At 38.1% G+C, this 24,061-nt stretch overlaps 1 protein-coding gene across 1 annotated transcript in view; it reads left to right on the forward strand.

Annotated features, from left to right (window-relative positions):
* Nucleotides 1-24,061, forward strand: part of LOC107557597 (glutamate receptor ionotropic, kainate 3-like) — a 76,374-nt gene that overhangs the window by 24,422 nt on the left and 27,891 nt on the right. Inside the window, exons 11-13 of the mRNA XM_016241076.1 lie at nt 1,901-2,000; nt 8,516-8,719; nt 20,779-21,002. Coding sequence (XP_016096562.1) covers nt 1,901-2,000; nt 8,516-8,719; nt 20,779-21,002 — 528 coding nt within the window. The remainder of the gene's footprint in view (nt 1-1,900; nt 2,001-8,515; nt 8,720-20,778; nt 21,003-24,061) is intronic.

Genomic DNA, 24,061 nt, shown 5'->3' on the forward strand with positions numbered 1-24,061 from the left:
AAAGATATATTCTAGATGATTTTGGCAGCAGACCCATCAGATGCCTTTTCAGTGCACTTAAAGGGAATCTCAATCATATGTGGCATAAGAGGACTAGGTAGTGACTTCTGCAGTGTGGGAAGACAATTAACATCATCGCAGATGTTGTAGAACCTGGCTCGGGCCCAACAGCTAGAAGACAGAGAGATCTAGTATAGTTCCTACCTACCCAGGTTCATTGGAGATACATGCCTCTACCTACATTTCAATAAAACAAAAAAATAAAAATAAAAACACACCTATACATATGAATCGCTGCAGTTTCCAGTTGAAATGAACTCTAGAGGCAGTAAAACTTAATATAAATTATGATTTACAGGCCAGAGTTTCGATTAAAAAAAGCACAATTCCTTGCACAATATTATGTTATGACCACAAAACAATTTTAAGATGCTGCAAGATTTAAAAATGGATACTTTTGAACGTTAGCATCACAAACACAGCTTCATATGTATGGGTCTTCTAACTCAGTAGGTTTGCTCGATAGCTCATACGATGCGGCGCTGCACTTGTGAGGTGAAACTACGGTTTGACAAAACAGTTCAAACCCGCATAGAAAGAAGTTACAATAGCATGGTTGCACCAGCAAATGTGTTTTTATAAGACTTTTGCATTTGCTAACACTATCGGGTATTTTTACAGTTGAGTTTGGTGTAGGGGGTTTGCTATTTTCCAATTTTCCAACATGTTAACATTTTAGTGACACTCCCTGGACGATTGAATTCTGAACCGACCACAATATGTACCTGAATCAGCGAATCAGCGACACCACAACACATGCCTGTACCAATGTAATAAAAATGTGGCCACGGTCACGTATTGAACCTGTGTTTTTTTAGCGCCACTCACTGGACATTTCACTTTTAAACTGCCGTGGAACATGCAATAAGGTACGTAATCACGGTGTTGCAGAAATGTCACCACAATCGCACATTTTCAGTGAGCCTGGTTGGTTCCTACACTGCGAAGCCACTTCTCAAGCCCTCTGCAATTGGGATTATTATAGCCAGGATTTAGGAAAGAATTCCATGGATACAGATGATAGGAATGGTTCTAGAGCTGGTGATGACAGCTGTCCTGGCCAATGTGGCTGCTTTTCCTGAAACTTTCTTTCCATCAATCCCTATAGTGTGGATTGGGATATACATGTTCAGGATGTGTGGGTCATGGAAGATGTTCTATGTATAACATGCCAGCATGTTTTATTCGTAAAACTAACCAGGGTAACATAGGCGTATCACTGTGGCTCAGCACAACAGGACAGTGCTTCAGTTTTGAGAGCCCCTCAGGACCAATGTCTCTAGGATTGTGGCTGTGCTTTCTCTCTCTCCCACATTATGGCCAACATCTGAGTACCTCATGCCAGCTCTCCTGCATGAGCCACAATGGGGTCACAATGGTGCTTGGGGTCTTTCATGTATAGCACAGCTTTCTTCATTGTGAGGGAATGCAGAAGGCAAGACAATATAATGACCTGTAGAGATTGTCATGGACCATCGGAGTAAAATAATGTCAAGGTGGGATGGTCGAGACATGGGAATGCATAATGTATTTTCACCGATGTTTCCTAAAGTAAGTAACCCAACAAATCTTGACATCTAATGCAGAGAAATTATTTGAAATATAATGCCATTTTATGTGATCGTTACACTAATTTATACTGTACTTAAACTGCAAAATATAATTGCTTCACACTGGTTTGAGGAAATCTATCCCGATACTCAAATCATTTGGTGAGCCAACATTGCTATCTCAGGTCATTCAAACAAATAATCTGCAATTGTATTTGGTGCTGCTAGTGGCACTGAAATTGCTTGGTGCAATTTTAACATAAGCTATGTAAAAAACATTTTGTGTGGAGTGCATCTGGGGGGCTGAACATCACCGAGGTCCCCAGGCAGAACGGCATGAACATCACTGACTCGCTTTCCAACCGCTCTCTGGTCATCACCACCATCCTGGTAAGGTCATTGAGATGCGTGTGTGTGAAGGAGAGCGCTCTTCTGTCTCCTGCTTTATCATTCTATGTCTAATTTACTCTTTCTCCAAATTTCACTTTCTTTTCTAGTGTGCTTTACCTTGTTTCAGGTCAGCACATGGGCTGCTTTTCAAGTAAAGAAACGCACGTGCTCCATATTCTCATTTCCTCTCACAGAAGAGCCAAATAGCTCTGTCCCTTTCAGTGTCTCAGTCCTTGAAATAAATCGACCTGGCTGAATCAACAACACAAGATGTCTTCCCCGGTTTGAAATCAAGTTTGAGCCTCAACCTTCTCCCCTGACTGCTTTAGTAAGCGGAATAACAATTCTGAATTGGAGTTGGTACCGACTCTCAACATATTTTGGCCATTTGAATTTGGAAATTAACCTAGAGTACAGTTAATCATAATGAAATTCTGTCATGACAACTCTCAGAGTTCATCATGGTAATATACATGGCAATGTTAATGTGTTTGGCCTTGGTGGAACAGATCTGCTACACTGCTGCTACTGCGGCAGAGGAAGTATCGAGACTTGCAACTGCTAATACATCCACAGATACGCTGCTGTGAGCATGTAAGAAATATTGCTGCTGCATATATAGGATATGAAACAACCTCATCCATAACATACATGAAATTACCCCGTATACAGGTGGAGCTGGGGAAGGTGGAGGGTTTCTAAAGTGTGCTGCAACTGCTACAGCAAGCACTAGCCGAGTGTTTGAATGTTGAGCAGCAAGCTCATTGGCTGCTGGTATTAAAATAAACCAGCTGACACCAGCAAATCAGCTGCACCATGTGAATAATGATGTGATTGTATCAGATTGAGTTAGAACCTATCGGCCTGCACCATCTAGAGTTTCATGACAGAACATTCTATTAAAGGCAGGGTAGGTGATTAGGTTCACAAACATTATGCTGGTTGAAAGTCTCTTCACATCCCTATAGCAATCACTAAGTTAAGTGGTCTAAATGTATTTATATTGGCTGTGTAAGGCATATGACCATAAAATATTTGTCCAATCAAAATTTTCGTTCCGAAGATTACGATAGGCTGTCCTGTCTGCCTGTCAAAATATGTATTTGCATACTTCTGCCCACCCTGTTTGTGCAGACATGATACGTCATCAGCACGTTCCAGCAAGAATGAAAGTGTTATTATTGTAATATTCTGCACTTTGTACTGTAATGTTTTCTCACCAGTGAATGAGACATGAGGTAATCTGACAGCGTTGCATTTGCTTTGCACAGTGATTATGCAGGGAGGGTGGGGATCTTGCTTTCAAAGCTAGCTTGCTATTGCTAGCCTTTCCGAAATCGCCTAACCTACCGTTAATGGGGTTTTTTTCCGTACAAATGTTGCCACATTTTTGCTTGTCTCTAGTCGGTTTAGACCCAGTTGCTACTACTTGCAATGTGTTTCACCAAACTACTCTCATAAAAGCAGGCCACATAGTAAAAAAACTGTTTGCGGAGGATATCCGCATGCTTTAAAAGCACAGCATAATGGAACAAAGCACATATATCTCGAGATATGAAATCTTATGGTGCAAAACGCTGAAGAAAAATAAAAGGTATCAGTGAAAAAATTGAGTATGCATGCATCATGTCATACATGATTATTATTATTTTTTTAAAGTTAGATAAATAGTGTTTCAGTTTTTCTACTTAATAATTTCATGTTTAATTCAGTGTTACTTTCCATTTCTTTGTAACTGAAATGTAGTGAAAATTGTTTCTAAACCGCTTTTTTATTTTTATTTATTTATTTATTATTATTTTTGACTGCATAATTGCATATGCAAATTAAGCATAATTTACTGTTATTACTGGACTAAGGACATGCAACGTATAAAAAGGGCATTGTAAAACTAAGTTCCACTGTTAATTTAAATTAAATTGATTAATCAATCTACTTATGACGCAATTCTTTTGATTGAAAATTTTGACTGCCATCCTTAGGAATAAGTAATACACTTCAATGGCTAACCATTGCACAGGTACCTTAAAAAAAAATCAATGAATTCATTTATTGGATAATGCAACTGACCCACTCCAATTTGATTTCCCTCCATAGGATATTTTCAGAGATTTACTATAGACATGACCTTATCTTGTTACTGTTACAAGCAGATGCATGCTAGGTGAAATTCTGCTTTACCCAATGCAATTTGCCAGATAATAGCACAAATTACACATCTTAAAATAAATGTGTGCCCATTCAACACTGCATTCTCACAGATGCCTGGAGGGCTGCCTTTACAGATGTCGCAGGAATGTTTCAGGATTGTGTGGTACTGGCAGCAGACTCTGTGGACTTATTTTGGACAGGCAGATAAGTTATCAACAGGGATAAACACTGTCATTAAATTCAGAATGAACTGCAAGGCTATAATTATGTGTTAAGTTCTTGATAGGATATAATCAGTTATTTTCTATTTTACCAAGCAGTGGTCCTGGGTTTTGTTATCTAAAGATAGTAACCAAGTATTTATTAAAGGGGTTATATAATGCTGCTAAAAAGAACATTATTTTGTGTATTTGGTGTAATGGAATGTGTTTATGCGGTTTAAGGTTCAAAAACCACATATTGTACATTATTGTTTCTCCTCTATGCCCCCGCTTTTCTGAAACGCGTAGATTCATCAGTGGCAAAATATTTAAATATAAAAAACGTACTTACAGTCTGTGAGTCAGAACAGCCGGCATTGTAGTCTACTCTCCCAGGATCAGGAAACAGTCATCCATAAAATGCGCTGCACACATCTGAATATTTTGGGTTAAACTGTTCTGGAACAGTGTTGTAAATACAACTTAACCACTGATTTCTAGTTGTGTCCTCTTTTGGAAGACCAAACAAAGTAATTTCGTTTTCCCAACGAAACACAGTGCCTTCATGACATGGTGGTGGCGGCAACAACAATACTACAGCGAGAATAAAAGTTATGCCGCCTTTCTCTGCGTGAACACTTGGGCAGCCTTATGCAAATCTTCCCACATCCTGACATAGACATGTGGGGGCGTGTAAACAGGGGTATTGAAATTGAATAAGGGTCACTCGAAAAGCTGTTTTGAATACAAATTAATAATAACACATCACATGACACAAACAATTATGACAGATAGAAATTATGGTGTACCAACATCCAAAAGCTTCATTGACAACAACTTCCTTCAGAAATAATGCAAACCGGTGCTGGAAATGCCAAAGTCTAATTTGTGGACCTTAGAATATAATATGATCATATTATTGCATCAGCTGACAAATAAGAAGCTCAAAACTTTTGTCTGATATCATTGCTCAAATTATAAAGGCATGTTTGCTTTGATTAAACCTCTTGTTTCATACTTCAGTCTGTGTAACTGATTCCTTTCTGTTATAGTTCATGCAGCAAAAGAGGGAGAAGGTATTGCAAAAAAAAAAAACTTTGCCACCAAACCTTAGGGAATTTTACAGATTGGGGGCTTAGAACAGATGGCAACTGTTATAGATGATTTTTTTTTTTTTTCGGCCACAAACTTTGATCAAGATAATTGGACAACTTGTACAAAGTTTTGTTTCATTCTACGTCCATTCAATCCATGGCTCATGGTTTTATCTAAAGCAGGCTGACATCTAAAAATACATCCATTTCAGTCTTAAAAATTCACAATATTTTATATGAAAAATATATAAATCACATTATTAAATCTGTTGCATGTCAACAATTTATGATACTTGCATGTATCTTATTTTTTTCTTATATTGCATTTATTTTGGGACTGGGGGTAGTTTCTGTATAGGCACATATTATAGATACTTATATTATTAGATTATACAGTAGATGTTATTGACAGACAAACTAACCATTGCAAAACTATTTTGCTACTATTGAGATGGGATAGTTTAGGGACATATCTGGTGCTAAGTGTGAATGACCTTCATAGGGGTAGGGTGATTACAGATGTAACTACAGAAATTAATTACAGATGTAATTACAGGTATTTTTAATATATTTTTAAATATAAGTACAATGTAAAAAAAAACATGTATTTACCATTAAGTGCATTGTATCAAAATATTAATAAAAATGTAAGTACATAGTTGTTAGAGACACTTAATATAAAGTAGGTCTGCATTTGTGAAATGGGACTGTTTATGTAATTGACTCACAACTAATACTTAGTTACTGAGAGTGCTGACAAAGGAATTTTGGAAAATTCTCCTGTGTGACTATTAGTCCTGGTCTCTCAAATAAATAGTTTGTTTATAGTCTTGTGGGATAGTTTAGGGACATATCTGGTGCTAAGTGTGAATGACCTTCATAGGGGTAGGGTGATTACAGATGTAACTACAGAAATTAATTACAGATGTAATTACAGGTATTTTTTAATATATTTTTAAATATAAGTACAATGTAAAAAAAAACATGTATTTACCATTAAGTGCATTGTATCAAAATATTAATAAAAATGTAAGTACATAGTTGTTAGAGACACTTAATATAAAGTAGGTCTGCATTTGTGAAATGGGACTGTTTATGTAATTGACTCACAACTAATACTTAGTTACTGAGAGTGCTGACAAAGGAATTTTGGAAAATTCTCCTGTGTGACTATTAGTCCTGGTCTCTCAAATAAATAGTTTGTTTATAGTCTTTTCAGAGTGCACAGATCTCAGATCTTGACAGATCCCACTTGAAATGTTGTTCACAAAACTCTAAAACATCTGTTATTATTAAGAAGTCGAGACAGAGCATACAATTGCAATGAAACGGATTCTCCAATTCAGTTCAAGGATGAACATGCATGACAGGAGCGGTAGTCCTGTTTTCAGCTGCCAACTGAATATACTTTGGATTTTCTGTTCAGCTTGAATTGTGCCATTTTGTGTTGTCTTTTCTGGCTAAAATGGAAAATGCTGTCAGAGTTAGAAAGATGTCACAGAATGTTTGATGAAACACAGATAGTGAAGGTCACCTTGAGGGCAGTCTTTTCAGAGTGCACAGATCTCAGATCTTGACAGATCCCACTTGAAATGTTGTTCACAAAACTCTAAAACATCTGTTATTATTAAGAAGTCGAGACAGAGCATACAATTGCAATGAAACGGATTCTCCAATTCAGTTCAAGGATGAACATGCATGACAGGAGCGCTAGTCCTGTTTTCAGCTGCCAACTGAATATACTTTGGATTTTCTGTTCAGCTTGAATTGTGCCATTTTGTGTTGTCTTTTCTGGCTAAAATGGAAAATGCTGTCAGGGTTAGAAAGATGTCACAGAATGTTTGATGAAACACAGATAGTGAAGGTCACCTTGAGGGAGTTTACCGCAAGCAATAAATAGAGCAGTCCTGAAATAACTGTATAACTACTGGTGCTGACATAATGCTTCATTAAAACATCGTTATCTCCATAACGAAAGATGTCACAGGTCAAGGGATCTGATTTCTCAAGGACTAATCCATTGAATTTCCTCCTCAATAAGCCCTCAACATTAAGAAGAAGCCATTTTCACTGTCACTTGCTTTCAAATACCTCACAAATTATATGTACTGTACTTATTTTTTGTTGCTAATGTAAGGAAAGTTGTTCACCCAAGTGAATGTCTTTTTTTTATATTGCTGGTTCCCTCTTATTCCACATTCAATCCCTGCCTGGTTGGCAGATCCAGTAGGTCAGAAAGTGTGTATGCACAATATTAACAATTTGATGATAGGTGTACTGTTAGTCATGCTCGATATCCATCATATGTTGATAGATCAGCATATGTGAATATACTGTAAAGGGCAATGTCTGTTGCTCCTATTGCTGCTTGGCAAAGCCTTGGAGGTCTTCAGACTGGTTTCCAAGGAGTAATTAAATATATGTAAAGCCCTTTGTTGGCTTGGGGAATTCTTAGATGTCCAAGTACATAGACAATTTTACAGAAGAATCCCTGTTGCACCCACTCAGATGAGTTTTAATGTCTGATTAAACTGTTCCACTAAACCATCTGTTAGTAGATGTGAAACTGAAGCAACTTGCACAAGCCTGTCACAAGCTGAAACTTCCATGGTTCCATAATAACAGTATTTCAATGTTGTAATGGGAACTCATCCATAGATTAGGTGGAAAAATTTGCAATTTAAAAGATATATTCTAGATGATTTTGGCAGCAGACCCATCAGATGCCGTTTCAGTGCACTTAAAGGGAATCTCAATCATATGTGGCATAAGAGGACTAGGTAGTGACTTCTGCAGTGTGGGAAGACAATTAACATCATCGCAGATGTTGTAGAACCTGGTTCGGGCCCAACAGCTAGAAGACAGAGAGATCTAGTATAGTTCCTACCTACCCAGGTTCATTGGAGATACATGCCTCTACCTACATTTCAATAAAACAAAAAAATAAAAATAAAAACACACCGTCAGTTGGGATTACTTCTACTCAGTAAGGTGTGTGTGCAGTAAACTCAATGAGAAACCCTTAGCTCATTTGGAGATGCTTCTCAATGGATATTTTGTATTTGTACAGGAGGAGCCATATGTCATGCTTAAGAAGTCTGACAAGGCACTCGTCGGCAATGACCGCTTTGAAGGCTTCTGTATTGACCTGCTTAAGGAGTTGGCCAGCATTCTGGGTTTTTCCTTCGAGATCCACCTGGTGCCGGATGGAAAGTATGGGTTTCAAGATGATAAAGGCCAGTGGAATGGGATGATAAAGGAAATCATGGAACACGTAAGTATTCACATTGTACAGCATCATAGCTTTTAAGTAACGAAGACCACTAATGCTGTTTCTGCTGAGTCAGATTTACCAGTACCTGCATCTCTACTTATACCTTTCACTTTAATAAAGCCTTTCTGCTGGTTTTCTGATGTCTGAACAAAATGCCAAGATGACACAATAACGCAATTAACTGAATGTGTTGCTCATTCCAATACTTCTTCCTCTCACAAAAAGCATGCTGCAAAGGTGACAGAACACACCTGGATTGCATTGACACACCACGGAGACACGGTGGCATGTGCTGCCACAGCGAATACATGTTTAAACGCCTCTACCGAGTCAGCAGAACTAGACAATGTTGAAAGCCGATTCCCCTCAATGTACCCCAAGCCCATTCTCTCAAGTCTCAGAGCTATCAGGCTGGGGGTGTAAGCCCTGTCACAGGAAAATGTGCTGCTGTGCTGGCTTCCCATCCCATCGCCCTTTTGCTGTCCTCACCCTCTGAGGTCACCAGAAGTCCAGGGCTGGAGAGCTGTAATAGCTTAAGTGGCATTTAGTGGAGGAAGTCATATGGTGGGAGTCAATGGCGAGGTGCTGGAAGGGTTGGGAGAGGTGACTTACTGCAGCGGCACTTAATGTCCCTTTTGCTTTGGCCAGATCTGGCTCGATTGCAGTCACCTTGAGGGGAACAAAGGGATTATGGCTGGAAGAGTCAAAAATGGAGATGGGGTATGTGTGTGTAAATGGCTGGAGATTATAAAGTATAAGAACTACATAACTGTCTCATAAAAATTTAATGAAATGTAATAACGCATTAAATAATTGTCATTGCTCCTTGGAATTTGAGATACTGCAAGGTGCAAATTATGGAGGCTTGAGGCTATTTCAGACTTGAACCCCAACAAGTGAAGTGGGTGCAGCCCCCCCATCCCCTCCCACCCCCAATCAATATAAAAAAGTAAATCGAAACTTTTGAATGGTAATGGATACATTAGTCTATTAACTTTAACAACTTACTGTAAAACTTTATGAAACTTTTTGTATGTCAAATTATTCTATGCATTTGGGGTAAAACACATCTTACTGAGCCAGTTTCGTATGCATGAGGTAATTATTTAGTCCAAACAGGGTTGTAGATGGGCCTGTGTTTTCAGGACTGTAGCCTCAAACCCTTTACTCCCTCACATAATTTGAGAGAAGAGCTGTTGAGCTGTTGTCAGACAGCGTAGCCTAATGAGTGTAGAGCAGAGCAGAGACACAATATGGACATCCAGAATTTTTCATAAAAAAAAAAAACTTTTCGAAACTCAATTTTCAGGCAACCCCAGCTGAGTTCAGCAGAGTCAGACAAACTAAGCAAACACTAGGCGATAGATCTGCTAAATATGTGGTCCTCATTGGTTTAGTTAGTAAACTTAGGAAAAACTGTGCTTTCTTCAAACCTCATCCTCATCTCCTTTTCTTTTTACTAAGACATTCCCCAAAACAATTAACACATTTCTCAAAACTATAATCATAAATTCAGAACAACAAAATCAGCGGAGCAATTTACAAAGTTTTTTCTCACATGGAATGGTGAAATGCTGGTGAAGTGACTCTCAGAGCAGCTCTGGAGATGACGTTTATGTGTTCTTGTCCTCATATAGAGAAAACACCATGAGTGTCACACGTTCTTCAGTATGTGTAGTAGACGAAACTGCACTGCTCATTCACACACAGACCTACAGAGCATGCAGACTTCATATTTATATAGCAGTCTTGCTGTTTAATGTTCACAGACACTCATCCATATCACAATCTGATTCATTGTGCATACCTACTTTTGATTTATTCAGGCGAAATTGACCAAATTCCGTGAAATTGTGCAATATAAATTGTATTTATATGAGTGTATTTTGTGATTATGTCCATGTTTGTGAAATCATAGTGCCCTGAAAAGACATGGTGAACTACATTAGCTTGCTGTAGGTCTCATCAGAGACAAATATTCACCTTTATTTCACCTTCTTTTGGCACTTTTTGAAAGCCAATGTACTTGTATGTGGCTATTTTTATACATTGTGAGTTTCTGATTAGTGTGTGAACAATTCTGCATACTAGTGTTCACATAGCGATAACAGTGTTAACTGTGATGTGATGTTACCTGGATGTGATAATGTTGTGACTGTTTTCAATTGCTAGTGTTACATTCCATGTAAGCACATGCTGTAGTTTTGAAAGGATGTTTAATAGATTTATTTGTTTTGAAACTATCACTAAGAGTAAATGGATTGGTAAAACTTTGCAATAAGTTTCCATTTGTTTAACATTAGTTAATTATATTAGTTAACATTGAAAATAATAAATACCTTAGAATTATTTTTCAATTTTAGTTCATGTTAATTCCAACATTTACTAATATATTATTAAAAGCTATTAAAATTCGTATCCCTTAATAATCATATAGTCATATTAGTCACACTTTATTTTAAGGTCTACTAATTATTTTAATTTACTATGATTTTTGCCTCAATAAACTTCTAATCTCTGCTAATTAGTAGCTCTAAAGGTAGTTGTTTAATTTAGGTATGGCATAGGATTAAATTATTTAAAATATAGTCATGCAGAATAAGGCATTAATAAGTGCTTTATAAGTACTAATAGACAGCTAATATGCTAGTAATGTACATGCTAGTTAAAAATGAGAATTGATCCATACAATAAAGTGTTACTGTTGTATTTTTATTAATTACCATGAACAAAGATGAATAAACACTGTAGCAAATGTATTGCTCATTGTTAGTCAATGTTGTTTAATCCATTACCTAATGTGACCTTATTGTGAGTTTTACCAATGAATCTGTAGTTGAAGAAGTCATCTTGTTTAGCTGGATTAATAATGACAATAATTAATAGGTTGTTCCCCAAATTTAGCTGTATAAAGCAATGTGTAACCAGTCTTCCAGAATAAACAAACAGAATGAAGACTGGCTTACTATTTAGTGAAATTACTTCAGGGATAGACTAATTGAAGAAGAGAGAAACAAGACAATGCAATTCTTATAGTTCGCACCTTGAGAGCAGCAGCTTGTTTGAGAGATACAGACCCAATTTATTCCTGGCGTTAATCTGGTATCTGTTTGCAATGATTTGATTACAAGTGGACAGCACTAAATACAGGTGTAAAACATTTGTTAACTCATTCCACAGTTGCAGGTAATACTTGTTTTTGCACTAGATCATCATTTATACACTAAAAAAAGTGAATACAAATGGGCTCGGCAGTCGTTTATGAACATGCCAAATATAGTAAACAAGCTCACTTATAATAGTTATCACAACCAAACTCTAGCTCTCAGCTTGTGATCTCATGGTGTGTTTAATCATTGCTTTTCTATAAATATCTCTCAGAAGAATTTGACCAGTTTTAGTTTCTCATCGAATGTTTTAAGCTTTGGGTTCAATGCGATGGATTTGAGTGTGTAGTATACTTGAGCCTTATCAGATGGCCTGCACAGTATCGAAGGTGCGGTGTGTATTTTTAGGAGCACTCATTTTGCGGCTGAGTGCCCCTCTTGCTGCTGTCTATATAGATAAGCTGATCTGGAATCAGCAGACCTGAAAAGCAAACTAAGAAACAAGCTCTGGGACCTGACCTCAGCCTGCCACATGAGGCTGAGCTAGATAGAGTGTTTTCATGTGAGTAAACTCAAAGCCTTATCTCTGAAGACGGATTTATGGACTCTGTGATTTCTCAACCGATTCTCCCCAAATGTTGCAGCTTGAGCCTTTCATGAAAACAATTTAAGACTTGAGCGCAGAAGGAACTTTTTTTAATGGAATGATATTTCTGAAGTTATTTCCATGAACTTAGAATGGCTTTTACAATTGCCTCGCCATTCGTACGTCAACATAAGCTACAGGAAACATTTTCAGTTATAGACTAGAACCCAGTTGCTCGAGAGCCCTTGTTGTGAGTGCACAGGAAACTGAGAGGCTGTTATTAATGGCTCTTGTCAAAGTTATTTATCAGCTCAATTTATTTCCATCAGTATTTTTTATTAGCTCTTACAGAATTTTCATTACTTTGGTATTGTTCTTTACACGATGAGTGTGTGTTATTGCTTACCATGACATGCACGTGTAGGGTCATCCATCGAGGGCTCGTAGATTTAAAGAAGACAACAAGCAACAACGGATTAGTACAGGGTTGTTTTTGGCCGATAAAGTGCCATTAAATCATAGGGTGATACATTTTTACTGTCACCCTGCGTGTTCACATAAATCATGGTTTCATAACTGAATTATCAAACGCCTTTGCCCTAGTACATCTATTTAACGGCATGTGCTTGTGTAGGTTTATCAAAACAAGTCAGACTTATTTGTCTTTGTAGGTCACTAAGCCCCTTGAAATGAAGTATAATCAGATATATGCGAGAAATAACAATAAAATCCCAACTTTCACAAAACAAAATCAAAATTTCAGTGATAGGCATCCCACTGCCAAAAATAACTAGGTCTCATTCACTAATAATTTCATTAATTATTTGTATTTATATGCACAGGAGAACTTCACTCTGTAACGGGACTGACGAGACGTGAGACGTGTGGATCCATCTGCAGACTTTATTAAAGAGACGTAGTACACAGGCAGGGTCAAAACAATGGCAAACAGGTATATGGCGGGCAAAACACAAGAATAGTCCTAGGGCTAGCGTAGGTCACCGATCAGCAGACAGAATCAAAGGGGCGAGACGAGAGGGAGAAATCCAAGGAAACAGGCAAAGAGCAGAATCCGCAAAAACAGGCAAGGCAAAACAAGGAAAACACGGAGACTCGGAAAGGGGTACAGGCTAAACAATACTCAGCAGAGAAATGTGGTTAGAGTGGGTGTTATATAGTGAATGAGGTAATTAGAAACAGCTGTGTGCAATGAGTGCAATCAGGGCAGTGTGCAAATTGTGCAAAGAATGATGGGAAATGTAGTCCGGGGTGCTATGCAACAGTTTGTGTAGTGCGAGAGTCAATGAAATGGAAAGGGTGACCTCTGGTGGTGAATAAACAGAAGTCCATGGACTGAATTCGTGACACACACACACACAAAACATCCACCTACCATCACATATACAACTTCATATGTATGGATTTTCTAGTGCAATAGTCTAGTGTGATACATTTTTGCACTTGTGAGGTGAAGAGCTCTGGTATGAATCCTGTGAAATGCCTCTGGTTACGCATGCAATCATGGTTCCCCGAGAGGGAACGAGATGCTGCGTCCTCTAGCGGACACTTGAAGGACTGCCGCCAGCAGGACCAGTGTCTGAAGCATGTGTGAAACAACTCCAATCCTATTGGTCCACGTAGCCTGTGATGTCACAGGTTGAACACATCACCAACTTAGTTGTCTGAAGGAGATGTGAAACAGGCAGCCCGAAACCCTGGCGAGGTGACGCAGTGTCTCATTCCCTCTTGGGGAACCATGGTTACATGCGTAACCCAAGATGTTCCCCTTTTAGGGAACTTGCACTGCATCCTCTAGCAGACACTTGGGGAATGAAATGCCAACTATGCCATGCTGCACCGCATGCCTGTCCATCTGGTGAGAGAGCACCATGGAAGTGACAGACATACGCCTAACCTAGCACAGTCTAGATAGGGGCTTCAGGGGACCACTTCTTAAAAACCCTAGTAAGGGGAGTAGTCATCGGGGTAGAAAACAGCTATCCTCAGAGAGCTATGCTCCAAAGGTCCTAACTGAAGTTTGTTAAGACCACAGAGAGTTTGCTATCTAATTAAAACTTAAACCGAGGAGACAGCACGGTCTAGGCAAGGGGCTCAAGGAGACCACTTATTAAATACCCTAATAAAGGGAAGTAGTTGCCGAGCTAGAACACAGCTATCCATTAATAGCAGTTTACTCAGGCAAGGCTGAATATTGCCCAGAGCCCTAGGCGTGGCAAGGGGACACAGTGTCTCATTCCCTCTCGGGAAACCTTGGCCACATGCACAACCTGAGATGTTCCCCTTCAATGGAACTTGCACTGCATCCCCTAGAGGACGGGGGGGGGGGGGGGGGGAGCAAACCCAACCAAACTAATAAAAAGCTATGTTTCTAAAAACGAAGGACCATCTATTTGAAGCCCTAATACAGGGGAGACAGAAAAATACACTGAAATAAGAGGAGACAGCGTAGCATAATAGAAACAAACTGTCTAAGTGGGACTGTCTACTTAAAAACCCTAGAAAAATGGGAGGAAGCCCAGCCCTGCTACCTGAAATATTTGTCAGGATGTTAAAATAACTTGGGAAGAAGGGGGATCCCAATCACACTGTACAAAAAGGAGGGACATCCCATCTGGTCAAGCTGGAAATATAACTGTCCTCAAACAGCTATGTTTCTAAAAGCAATGAGCCACTTGAAACCCTAAGACAGGGGAGATAGCTTAAAGCATGGAAGGGCTTATGTCAAGAGGAAGCCAAACTGGTCATAGAAGCCAGGCTGGAACACAGCTGCCCTCAGACCACTATATTCCAGAGCAAAGTAAGTTTGAGCTGAAGTACAACTATCCACAGACAGCTACACTCTGAGCAGGGGCTGTCCAACCTTGCTACCCAGTCTGAGAAAATGCTCTGGAGGGGGAGTGAGGTATCGTCTTCGGCACTCAACTCTCGAAAGGGGGAGGAGCAGGAGAGTGCTAGCTCACTAGCCCTGTCTATGATCCTCAGATCATGATGGGCCAGACCCCTCAGAGGGAAAGAAGACCTAAACTGGCTAATTTGAACCTCCTAAAAGCTGCCGAACATGCCCACGCCTTTCTGAACTCAAAGACTACCACCTTGACGGATATGTTAAAGGAGCCCAGAAGGCCAATCTAACTACAGATGCAACATCATGGCCACCAACGCTCTCAAGCATTGGCAGCAGAAAAGTGAGTGAGGCGTGGCACAACAGCTGTCTCAGGGGACACCCCCAAACCAAACTAGGTCACTAAAACACCCTGGGAGAGAAAGCTCGCAAACATCTCTCCACAGAGCATCTGAATATATCCACGCCCAGTGAGACTCTACACAAACAATATTATGGATATTAGAGAGGTACAGCTGGATATAGCTCCGCCTATGATCTCTTGCATCCCTCGGGAATAAGAACAAGCGCGAGCGGAGCCTTGACATTGTGACTCATCACAATGAGCGCACATCACTGAACACGTGTGCTCCTCACCGAGACAATAACGCAAAAGTCAAAATATGCCCTCAAGTGTAAGAATCCAAACACGGAGGCATACATTCCCTAAAGCACTGCTTGATTCACCAGGATAATGCTTCACACACGCTGAACAGTCGACTCCTGAAGACAACAAAAGTTGGTGACGTGTTCTACTGGCACCTTCTTATACTACCGGGCGCCTGCCTGTGACGTCATAGGCTATGTGGGCCAATAGGATTGGAGTTGTTTCACACATGCTTCAGACATCGGTCCTGCTAGCGGCAGTCCCCCAAGTGTCCGCTAGAGGACGCAACACAAGTTCCCTAGAAGGAACTACAGTTCGACAAAGCAGCTCAATCCCGCATATAAGGACGTTAAAATAGCACATCAGCAAATGTGTTTTTATATCACTTTTGCATTTGTTAACATTGTCAGGTGGGTTTAGGGTCGGGTTTGGTGTAGGGGGTATGTTATTTTCCAACACGATAGAACATAAACCTTTCATTGACTCTCCCCGGACACTTGAATTCTGAACCGCCGTAATACGTGCCTGTACCAATCTAATAAAAACGTGGTCACAGTCACGTATTGTACGTGTGTTTTAGCGCCACTCACTGGACATTTATCTTTGTAACTACAGCAAAACATGCATTAAGGTACATAAAAACAGTGTTGCAGAAACATCGCCACAAGTACATATTTCCAATGAGCCTGGGTTGTTAATTTCAAATAACAAAAAAAAAGCTTTTAGTTAACAATAGTAACCCTGATTCTAAATAAGTGACCATGTGCCCAAGGTTAGTCATTTGCATTTTCATACAAAGACATTTCCTTTGAAACCTTTCATTCAATAAATGTTCTATAAGCAAAATTGTACAAGATAATTAAATAAATGTATCATGTTGTTTTAAAGACGTTAAGATATTGTTTATATTTACTGTATTACTGATTACAGCAAATATTTTTCACAATGCAAACATGCATTGCTATATAGTAATCTGATAAATAATATAAGATATATAAAATATATGTTTTCTTTTCGACCTTTCTGTGTTGCACGAAAATTGAAAAAGTGTTATGACTGCTGCAATGACAGTGACAGATTTCTGGGAGATTATGGATCACTCATGGGAGTTAGATAGGAAATGCTTTCCAGGAGACTCATGGAATATATGATGTCAAAGTAAAGACAAGAGCTGTAAATATTTATTTAGAGTTTTTTAAATTTTTATTTATTTATTTATTTTTATCATGGAGAGTAGCTGCAATGCTAAAGAAAAAAAAGTGCTTCTTAAATACTCAACTGGATATTAATTAAAGTCATAAGGACTGTTGTGTCAAGTAGGACAGTTTATTTTTCTCCTCTTTTTCAAAAGGGGCCACAAATCCCACTCCAAAGCTAAAGGTCACGGTGGTAAAGGCGTTAAATGATGCAACAGGCTTATTATACTTGATTTAGCTATAATTGATTATCTCATTAATCATCCAGCCATGCCAGTGTTAATGGCTGCCTTAGCATGTCATTTCTTCCTGTTATAGTAATTAATCTTTGCTCCGGTGGATAAGCCGGAAGGTTATGTACCAGCACTGGCTCATTGTCTCACTGTACTAACTTTGACTTGGACTATGTAGGGCCTTTTAATACATTTCACAGTCCTGAGCACTCTGCCGAGCTTAATCATTCTCATTACGACCTGACAAGCAAAGGCAAAATCCTTAAAGGATTATAACAGATTATATTGACATGTCCATTGTCCATGAGCGAAAATTGACATTGTACATTGACATTTCACTAATGCAAATTGATTTGTTTTTATAAAATCATAGCACCGGCTCAAAAAAACTGATCGGATGGGCCATGTTCTAAACTTTTGTAAAACAGCTAGTATATGTTCTCAATCATCATTATACTGCATCACATTATATGTTTTGCCACCACAATAAAAAAAAATACAGGTTTGGAACAATAATGATGATGATGATGATGATGATGATGATAATAATAATATTATTGTTGTTATTTTCTGTTTCTTTTGGACATATACATTTCAACAACAGCACCAAATTGTGTATTTTTGCTCAGTTTGGGTTTCTGAATAAAAGTTTTTTTTTTTTTTTTACTCCATATTTTCCTATATCATACTACTTGATGAATCAAATATGATACTCAACAAAAGACATATGCAAACTTTTTTAACCACAAAATTAGCTGGCGAAGTTGGCAACCAAGAAAGTCTTGCTGGTTAATCCAGTTAAGAAGCTTGGCTGAAGAGCCATCATCTAAAACACATCATGGTGACCAGTATGCTAGTGTTTTCAGCAGGGATTTCCTTGCCCTGCAGGCCAGATCCATAGTCTTGAATGGTTACTGTGGATGGCCGAGAGAACAAATGAAAAAACGGTGTGTTGTTTAATCTAAATATTTAATGAGATTGCAGGTACCCAACCTGTAGACACACTGGAGTTTTCTTTCTCTTGGTTTTTCCTCTTTTCCCCTGGTTAGCCACATGCTGTACTATACAGGTACTCAGGTGTGTCAATCAGAACTGTGGCTCTTTTCATAACCACTGTCAAAAAGAAAGAGGCCAAAGCCCAGGATGCAGGAAAGACAGAACAATACAAAGAAAGGCAATACAGTTCACCGTCCAACCACCAGGACAGGTCACAGCAATGAAATGTCACAGAAAGCCAAGAAAATGTAACAGCAGTCTTCTTGTGAGAGGAAGAAAGGACATCACGTGAAAATGCTTCAGTCCGTGATGGTTGGCTTGCAGTATTTTGTAAGACCATAGTCTGAACCCCTTTGCAAGTTTCATCATGTTAGGGGGAAGGATGCAGTGAAGCGTGCACCAAGCAGCAGGTTTTATTAACCTCCTGTCCAACCCTGGAGAGACGGAAGCAGGGTAAGGCGATGTAAATGGTGACCTTCTAAATATGCAGCCAGATATCAGCGAGTGAACGCCTCCCTGCTCTTGCTCTCTCAAGGAGAGGGAGGGAATGTAATAGCAGACAGCGAGGAAACTAGGCCACTTGTTTCAACAGTTGAGTCACCTTGGCAGTACTGACTTTGAGCCTCTGGGGTGTGAATTTGCCCGTGTTATGGAGTGTGAAAGGATGGTTTGCATGCTGCCATATCTATACTTATCTCAAAAGAGACCTTTTTATATTATTTCAGGTAAGACTTATATTATAATGATGTTTGTGTAACAATTGATCTGTTTCGTCATATAGTTATTCAGCATGTGATTGCTCCAACATCAGTACAGAGCCTAGATTCCTCATTTAAAAAACAAACGATGGATTTTCACTTTTTTTTTTTTTGAAGCACGCCAACTGTGCCAACCTGAAACTGAAATGGTCTCTATTTACTTTCTTAATACACATTCTGAGTCTGATTTTGTTTCATATGTTATTGGAAATTCAAATTATTGGGGACAAAAAGTTGTATTTGTTGCGTTTCAGAACAAAAGTACTCTTCCACAAACTGACTACAAACTTGTATATGTGCTTGTATATTATTATTATTTGGCAAAACTCCAAAAATACAATTGACTGCAGTTTCCAATAAAAAAATAAACACTAGTGTCAGCAAAACAACACATTTGATTTATTTTCAAATAAATTATGGTTACATTCGTAGATTATAAATTAATAAATGCTTTTTGCACAACACTATATTATGACCTCAAAACACTTTTCTCATTGTGCATGATTAGAAAACTAATACCTTTTCATGTCTGCATTACGTAACCAGCTCCAAATGTAAGGCTTTTCTGATATAGAAAACTTGCTCGGTAGCCCACCTGGTACTGCACTGTACACAAGACATGATAAAATAGCTCAAAGACTTGTAGAAGAAAGCTTAAATGTCATGGTTGCTTTGGCAAATTATTCTTTTTTTTTTGTCAGGTTTGCTTTTGTTAACACTATCGATTTGGTTTAGGATAGGGTTTAGTGTAGATGGTACGCAGTGTTGGGTAGTAACTGATTACATGTAATCTGGATTGCGTAATCAGATTCCACAAATTAAGTACTTGTAATTAGATTGCATTACATTTAAAAATTCTCATAATCCGATTAGTTACTTTTTATGGATTCCATGATTACTTATTATTCACACAATGGCAGCAAATTATTCATACAGTAATTTAAGTGCTGTTAATGCATTTTGTGATGTTTATAACAAAGAATGGAATATATAAGTGGAATATATAGTGTTTTCTTTCTCTCTCTTTTTTTGGTACACAATAATCCCATTGAAGTCTTTGTGAGAGTAATCAAAAAGTAGTCAGACTTCATTACCTGAAATGTGTAATCCAGATTATGTAACTAATTTATACTATGTTATTGTCATGTAATTTGTAATCTGTAATGTACTACAGTTTATAATCTACACAGCACTGATGGTATGCTATTTTCAAATGCGATAGAGCATTAATCTCCATTGTGGCGACTCACTGATCGTGTTATTTCCCAAACTAACGTGATACGTACAACAACCAAAATAATACAACATTGCCAATATTCATGTTAATGTGTTTTTGATAAAACTGAACTTACTTTTTGCGGGACTGACATTTCACTTTGAAGGTGTCATGAAACAAGCAGGGAGCAAAGCCTTTGGTGAAATCTCACCACAGGCACATTGTTAATACATGGGTTGATGATGCATTTAATTTCTGATGAATAGCCAGGTTCTACCTAACATATCTTTATTGTTAAATATCTTGTTTAATTAAAAAATGTGTTGCATTAAGGAAGTAAAATGGTTTTCAAGTGTGGTTTCATGTTGATTTTTTTGTTGAATATTATGGACTAGACTTTCTTTGTTCAATGTTTCTGAACCCTTCTTCGATCCTAATTTTGGTTTCCTGTCCTGTAGAGGGCTGACCTTGCTGTGGCTCCTCTCACAATCACCTTTATGCGGGAAAAAGCGATTGACTTTTCCAAACCTTTCTTGAACACTGGCATCAGCATCCTGTACCGTAGACCCAACAGCACCAACTCTGGCTTCTTCTCCTTCCTGAACCCCATGACCCCTGATATCTGGGTCTACATCCTGTTGGCCTACCTGGGAGTCAGCTGTGTACTCTTCGTCATCGCCAGGTGAGCAACAACCAATTGTTCTTGTGGCTTGTGCACCTGGGACTATTAACCTTGATGGTACCTTCCAATATTTGCCTTGAATTCACTCAGTAAAGCATCAAAAAGCAAACAGTAATGTGTTATTAGTAGTGTTTGCTAAGGCTAAAATAACAAACTATACCTAGGGACTAGAATATCTAAGAGACTTGCTGGTAGAATGTTTGTGGCCATTAAAAAAAAAAAAAACTCTTAACCACCCAGAAAGATGTGGCAACTGAATACCACACATACACTTTAGGTGCACGATGCACATGAAAAAATATGCAGAACATCTTAAGAACGGCATAGCATCATCATAACAACCAAAAACAGCATCCTTACATAATGACAGCAAATTTTACACAGGTAAGCATCACTCACAATTTTATCAGGAAATGTAAAAATCTAAGTCCATTTTCAAATGATCTGATGTCCAAGTGGTCATCTTCATGCCTTTAAAAGTCGTTGCCAAAAAATGGCTGAGAAAAAAAAAAGAAAATCATTTGAACATGAGAAAAGCTGTAGCATCAATTGTTTGCAGATGGCTCTTGGTTTACTATTTTATTATTGAGATTCATACATCTGTATGTGGCTCATAGAAATGTTTTCACTATACAGTATATTAAGATATTGACTATTTGCATATATATATATATATATATTCATACACAACCCATACTCACTCAGATACTGCCACTATACTGACACCAAAAGCACCTTATACACTCTAAAAAATGCTGGGTTAAATACAACCCAGTGCTGGGTAAAATAGGGACAAACCTGCATTTAACCCAGCATTTTTTAGAGTGTATAAGGTGCTTTTGGTGTCAGTATAGTGGCAGTATCTGAGTGAGTATGGGGTGTGTATGAATATATATATATATATATATGTTCATACACAACCCATACTCACTCAGATACTGCCACTATACTGACACCAAAAGCACCTTATACACTCTAAAAAATGCTGGGTTAAATACAACCCAGTGCTGGGTAAAATAGGGACAAACCTGCATTTAACCCAGCATTTTTTAGAGTGTAGCACCACCATACCCAGTAAGTCCATTGCTTTTAATGAGCAATACTTACAGTAATAACAATTTGTATTAAAAAGTTTCTAAAATGATCTTGATACTTTTAGGTAAGATAGATGATCATTTTATTTACAGTATATATATATATATATTTATTTATTTAAGCACCTAAGCTCAACCTTACACTCTAAAAAATGCTGGGTTAAATACAACCCAGTGCTGGGTAAAATAGGGACAAACCCAGCAATTGGGTTGCTTTGACCCAGCGGTTGGGTTACTACCCAGAAGGTTGGGTTAAACATTTAACCCAACCGCTGGGTCAAAACAACTCAATTGCTGGGTTTGTCCCTATTTTACCCAGCACTGGGTTGTATTTAACCCAGCATTTTTTAGAGTGTACCCTTAAGTACTTAAGTACGTCATTAAACATATAACAGACAGTCACAATAATTTATTCAACAAAATGACAAAAAAAAGAACTATTGAAATATTGAAATATTGTGGCAGACAGTGACGGTGATCAAATTTTAAGTCCGCCACAAAGAAATATCTCGCCTTTAAGACTTGGAATGTAGCTTAAATTGTTTGAATATACTTCTAAGTTTTTTTTAATCATTATTATTATTTTGAATTTATTATTGTGACTCTACTTTTCTTGTGCCTGTTACATCATATTATGTTAAAATGCATTCAAATTGAAAATCAAGCCCCAACATATCATTAGGGTTACCCAAAATTATAACATAATTTCATCGTAGTGAAAGTCCCATGCCCTTAACGTTTACTCGTTGAACGCAGTTGGCTTACTGTTCGCATTGGTAAGATTGAATGCGTGTATAGTTGCATGCATACAAGCTGCAGTACTGGACGTTGTGGGAGTGAAAACAGGTTGCCACTGATCAAACTGACATTAAAATATCACACAATTTGTAATCCATTCAGTCATATAAAGACTGCTTTCCAAACAGGTTTTTATTTTCTGTTATATTATTGCATTAATTTAAACTGTTTTGAAGTGGCACAGGTAGCACATAAAACTTTTTTTTTTTTTTAACTGAGGGATAAGTGGATTTTGGAGTTGGAAGAGTGCTTTTTGAGAGAGGCCATTTTGTCCATTGTTTTTCCTGAGACCTGAAGCCTTTTAGACTGAGGTGCGATGCTATTTCATCAAATAACTGAGTTTTGAGAATGTCCAAAATGTACACCATACAGACACCATTTTTCTTTAAAATGGTTACTTAAATTACATAATTTAAGGGAGAAATTAAGAATCAGTTGAATGAGGAATCGCTCATCACAGCGATTCCCTCTTGCCCTGGAAACATATTTTTAAAGTTTCAAAAGAATGGGCAGGAAGTACAAACGGAGACTTCAGCTCTCATGCACCAGTAAGTGTGTAATAACAGATGTCCTTTCCACCATCTTACTGGTCTTATCTTTTCAAAGACCAGAACATATCCAGCTTTCAATTTTCCAGGAGTTAGGGCTTCATGGTTTTCAATGCTTGGAGTGCAAAAAAGAAGATGCATAGGCTTATTTTGTATATCAATCACAAACTATATGTCTGTGTATACTTGAATCGGAGAGAATAAAGAAACAGGTTACATGAAACTGGGGAACAGAATAGGCATTTTGGCATTTTCTGACACCAAAAGCACCTTATACACTCTAAAAAATGCTGGGTTAAATACAACCCAGTGCTGGGTAAAATAGGGACAAACCTGCATTTAACCCAGCATTTTTTAGAGTGTAGCACCACCATACCCAGTAAGTCCATTGCTTTTAATGAGCAATACTTACAGTAATAACAATTTGTATTAAAAAGTTTCTAAAATGATCTTGATACTTTTAGGTAAGATAGATGATCATTTTATTTACAGTATATATATATATATATTTATTTATTTAAGCACCTAAGCTCAACCTTACACTCTAAAAAATGCTGGGTTAAATACAACCCAGTGCTGGGTAAAATAGGGACAAACCCAGCAATTGGGTTGTTTTGAC

The sequence above is a fragment of the Sinocyclocheilus grahami genome, unplaced genomic scaffold, assembly GCF_001515645.1.
Source record: "Sinocyclocheilus grahami isolate Dianchi unplaced genomic scaffold, SAMN03320097.WGS_v1.1 scaffold610.1, whole genome shotgun sequence".
In the NCBI taxonomy this organism is placed as follows: domain Eukaryota; kingdom Metazoa; phylum Chordata; class Actinopteri; order Cypriniformes; family Cyprinidae; genus Sinocyclocheilus; species Sinocyclocheilus grahami.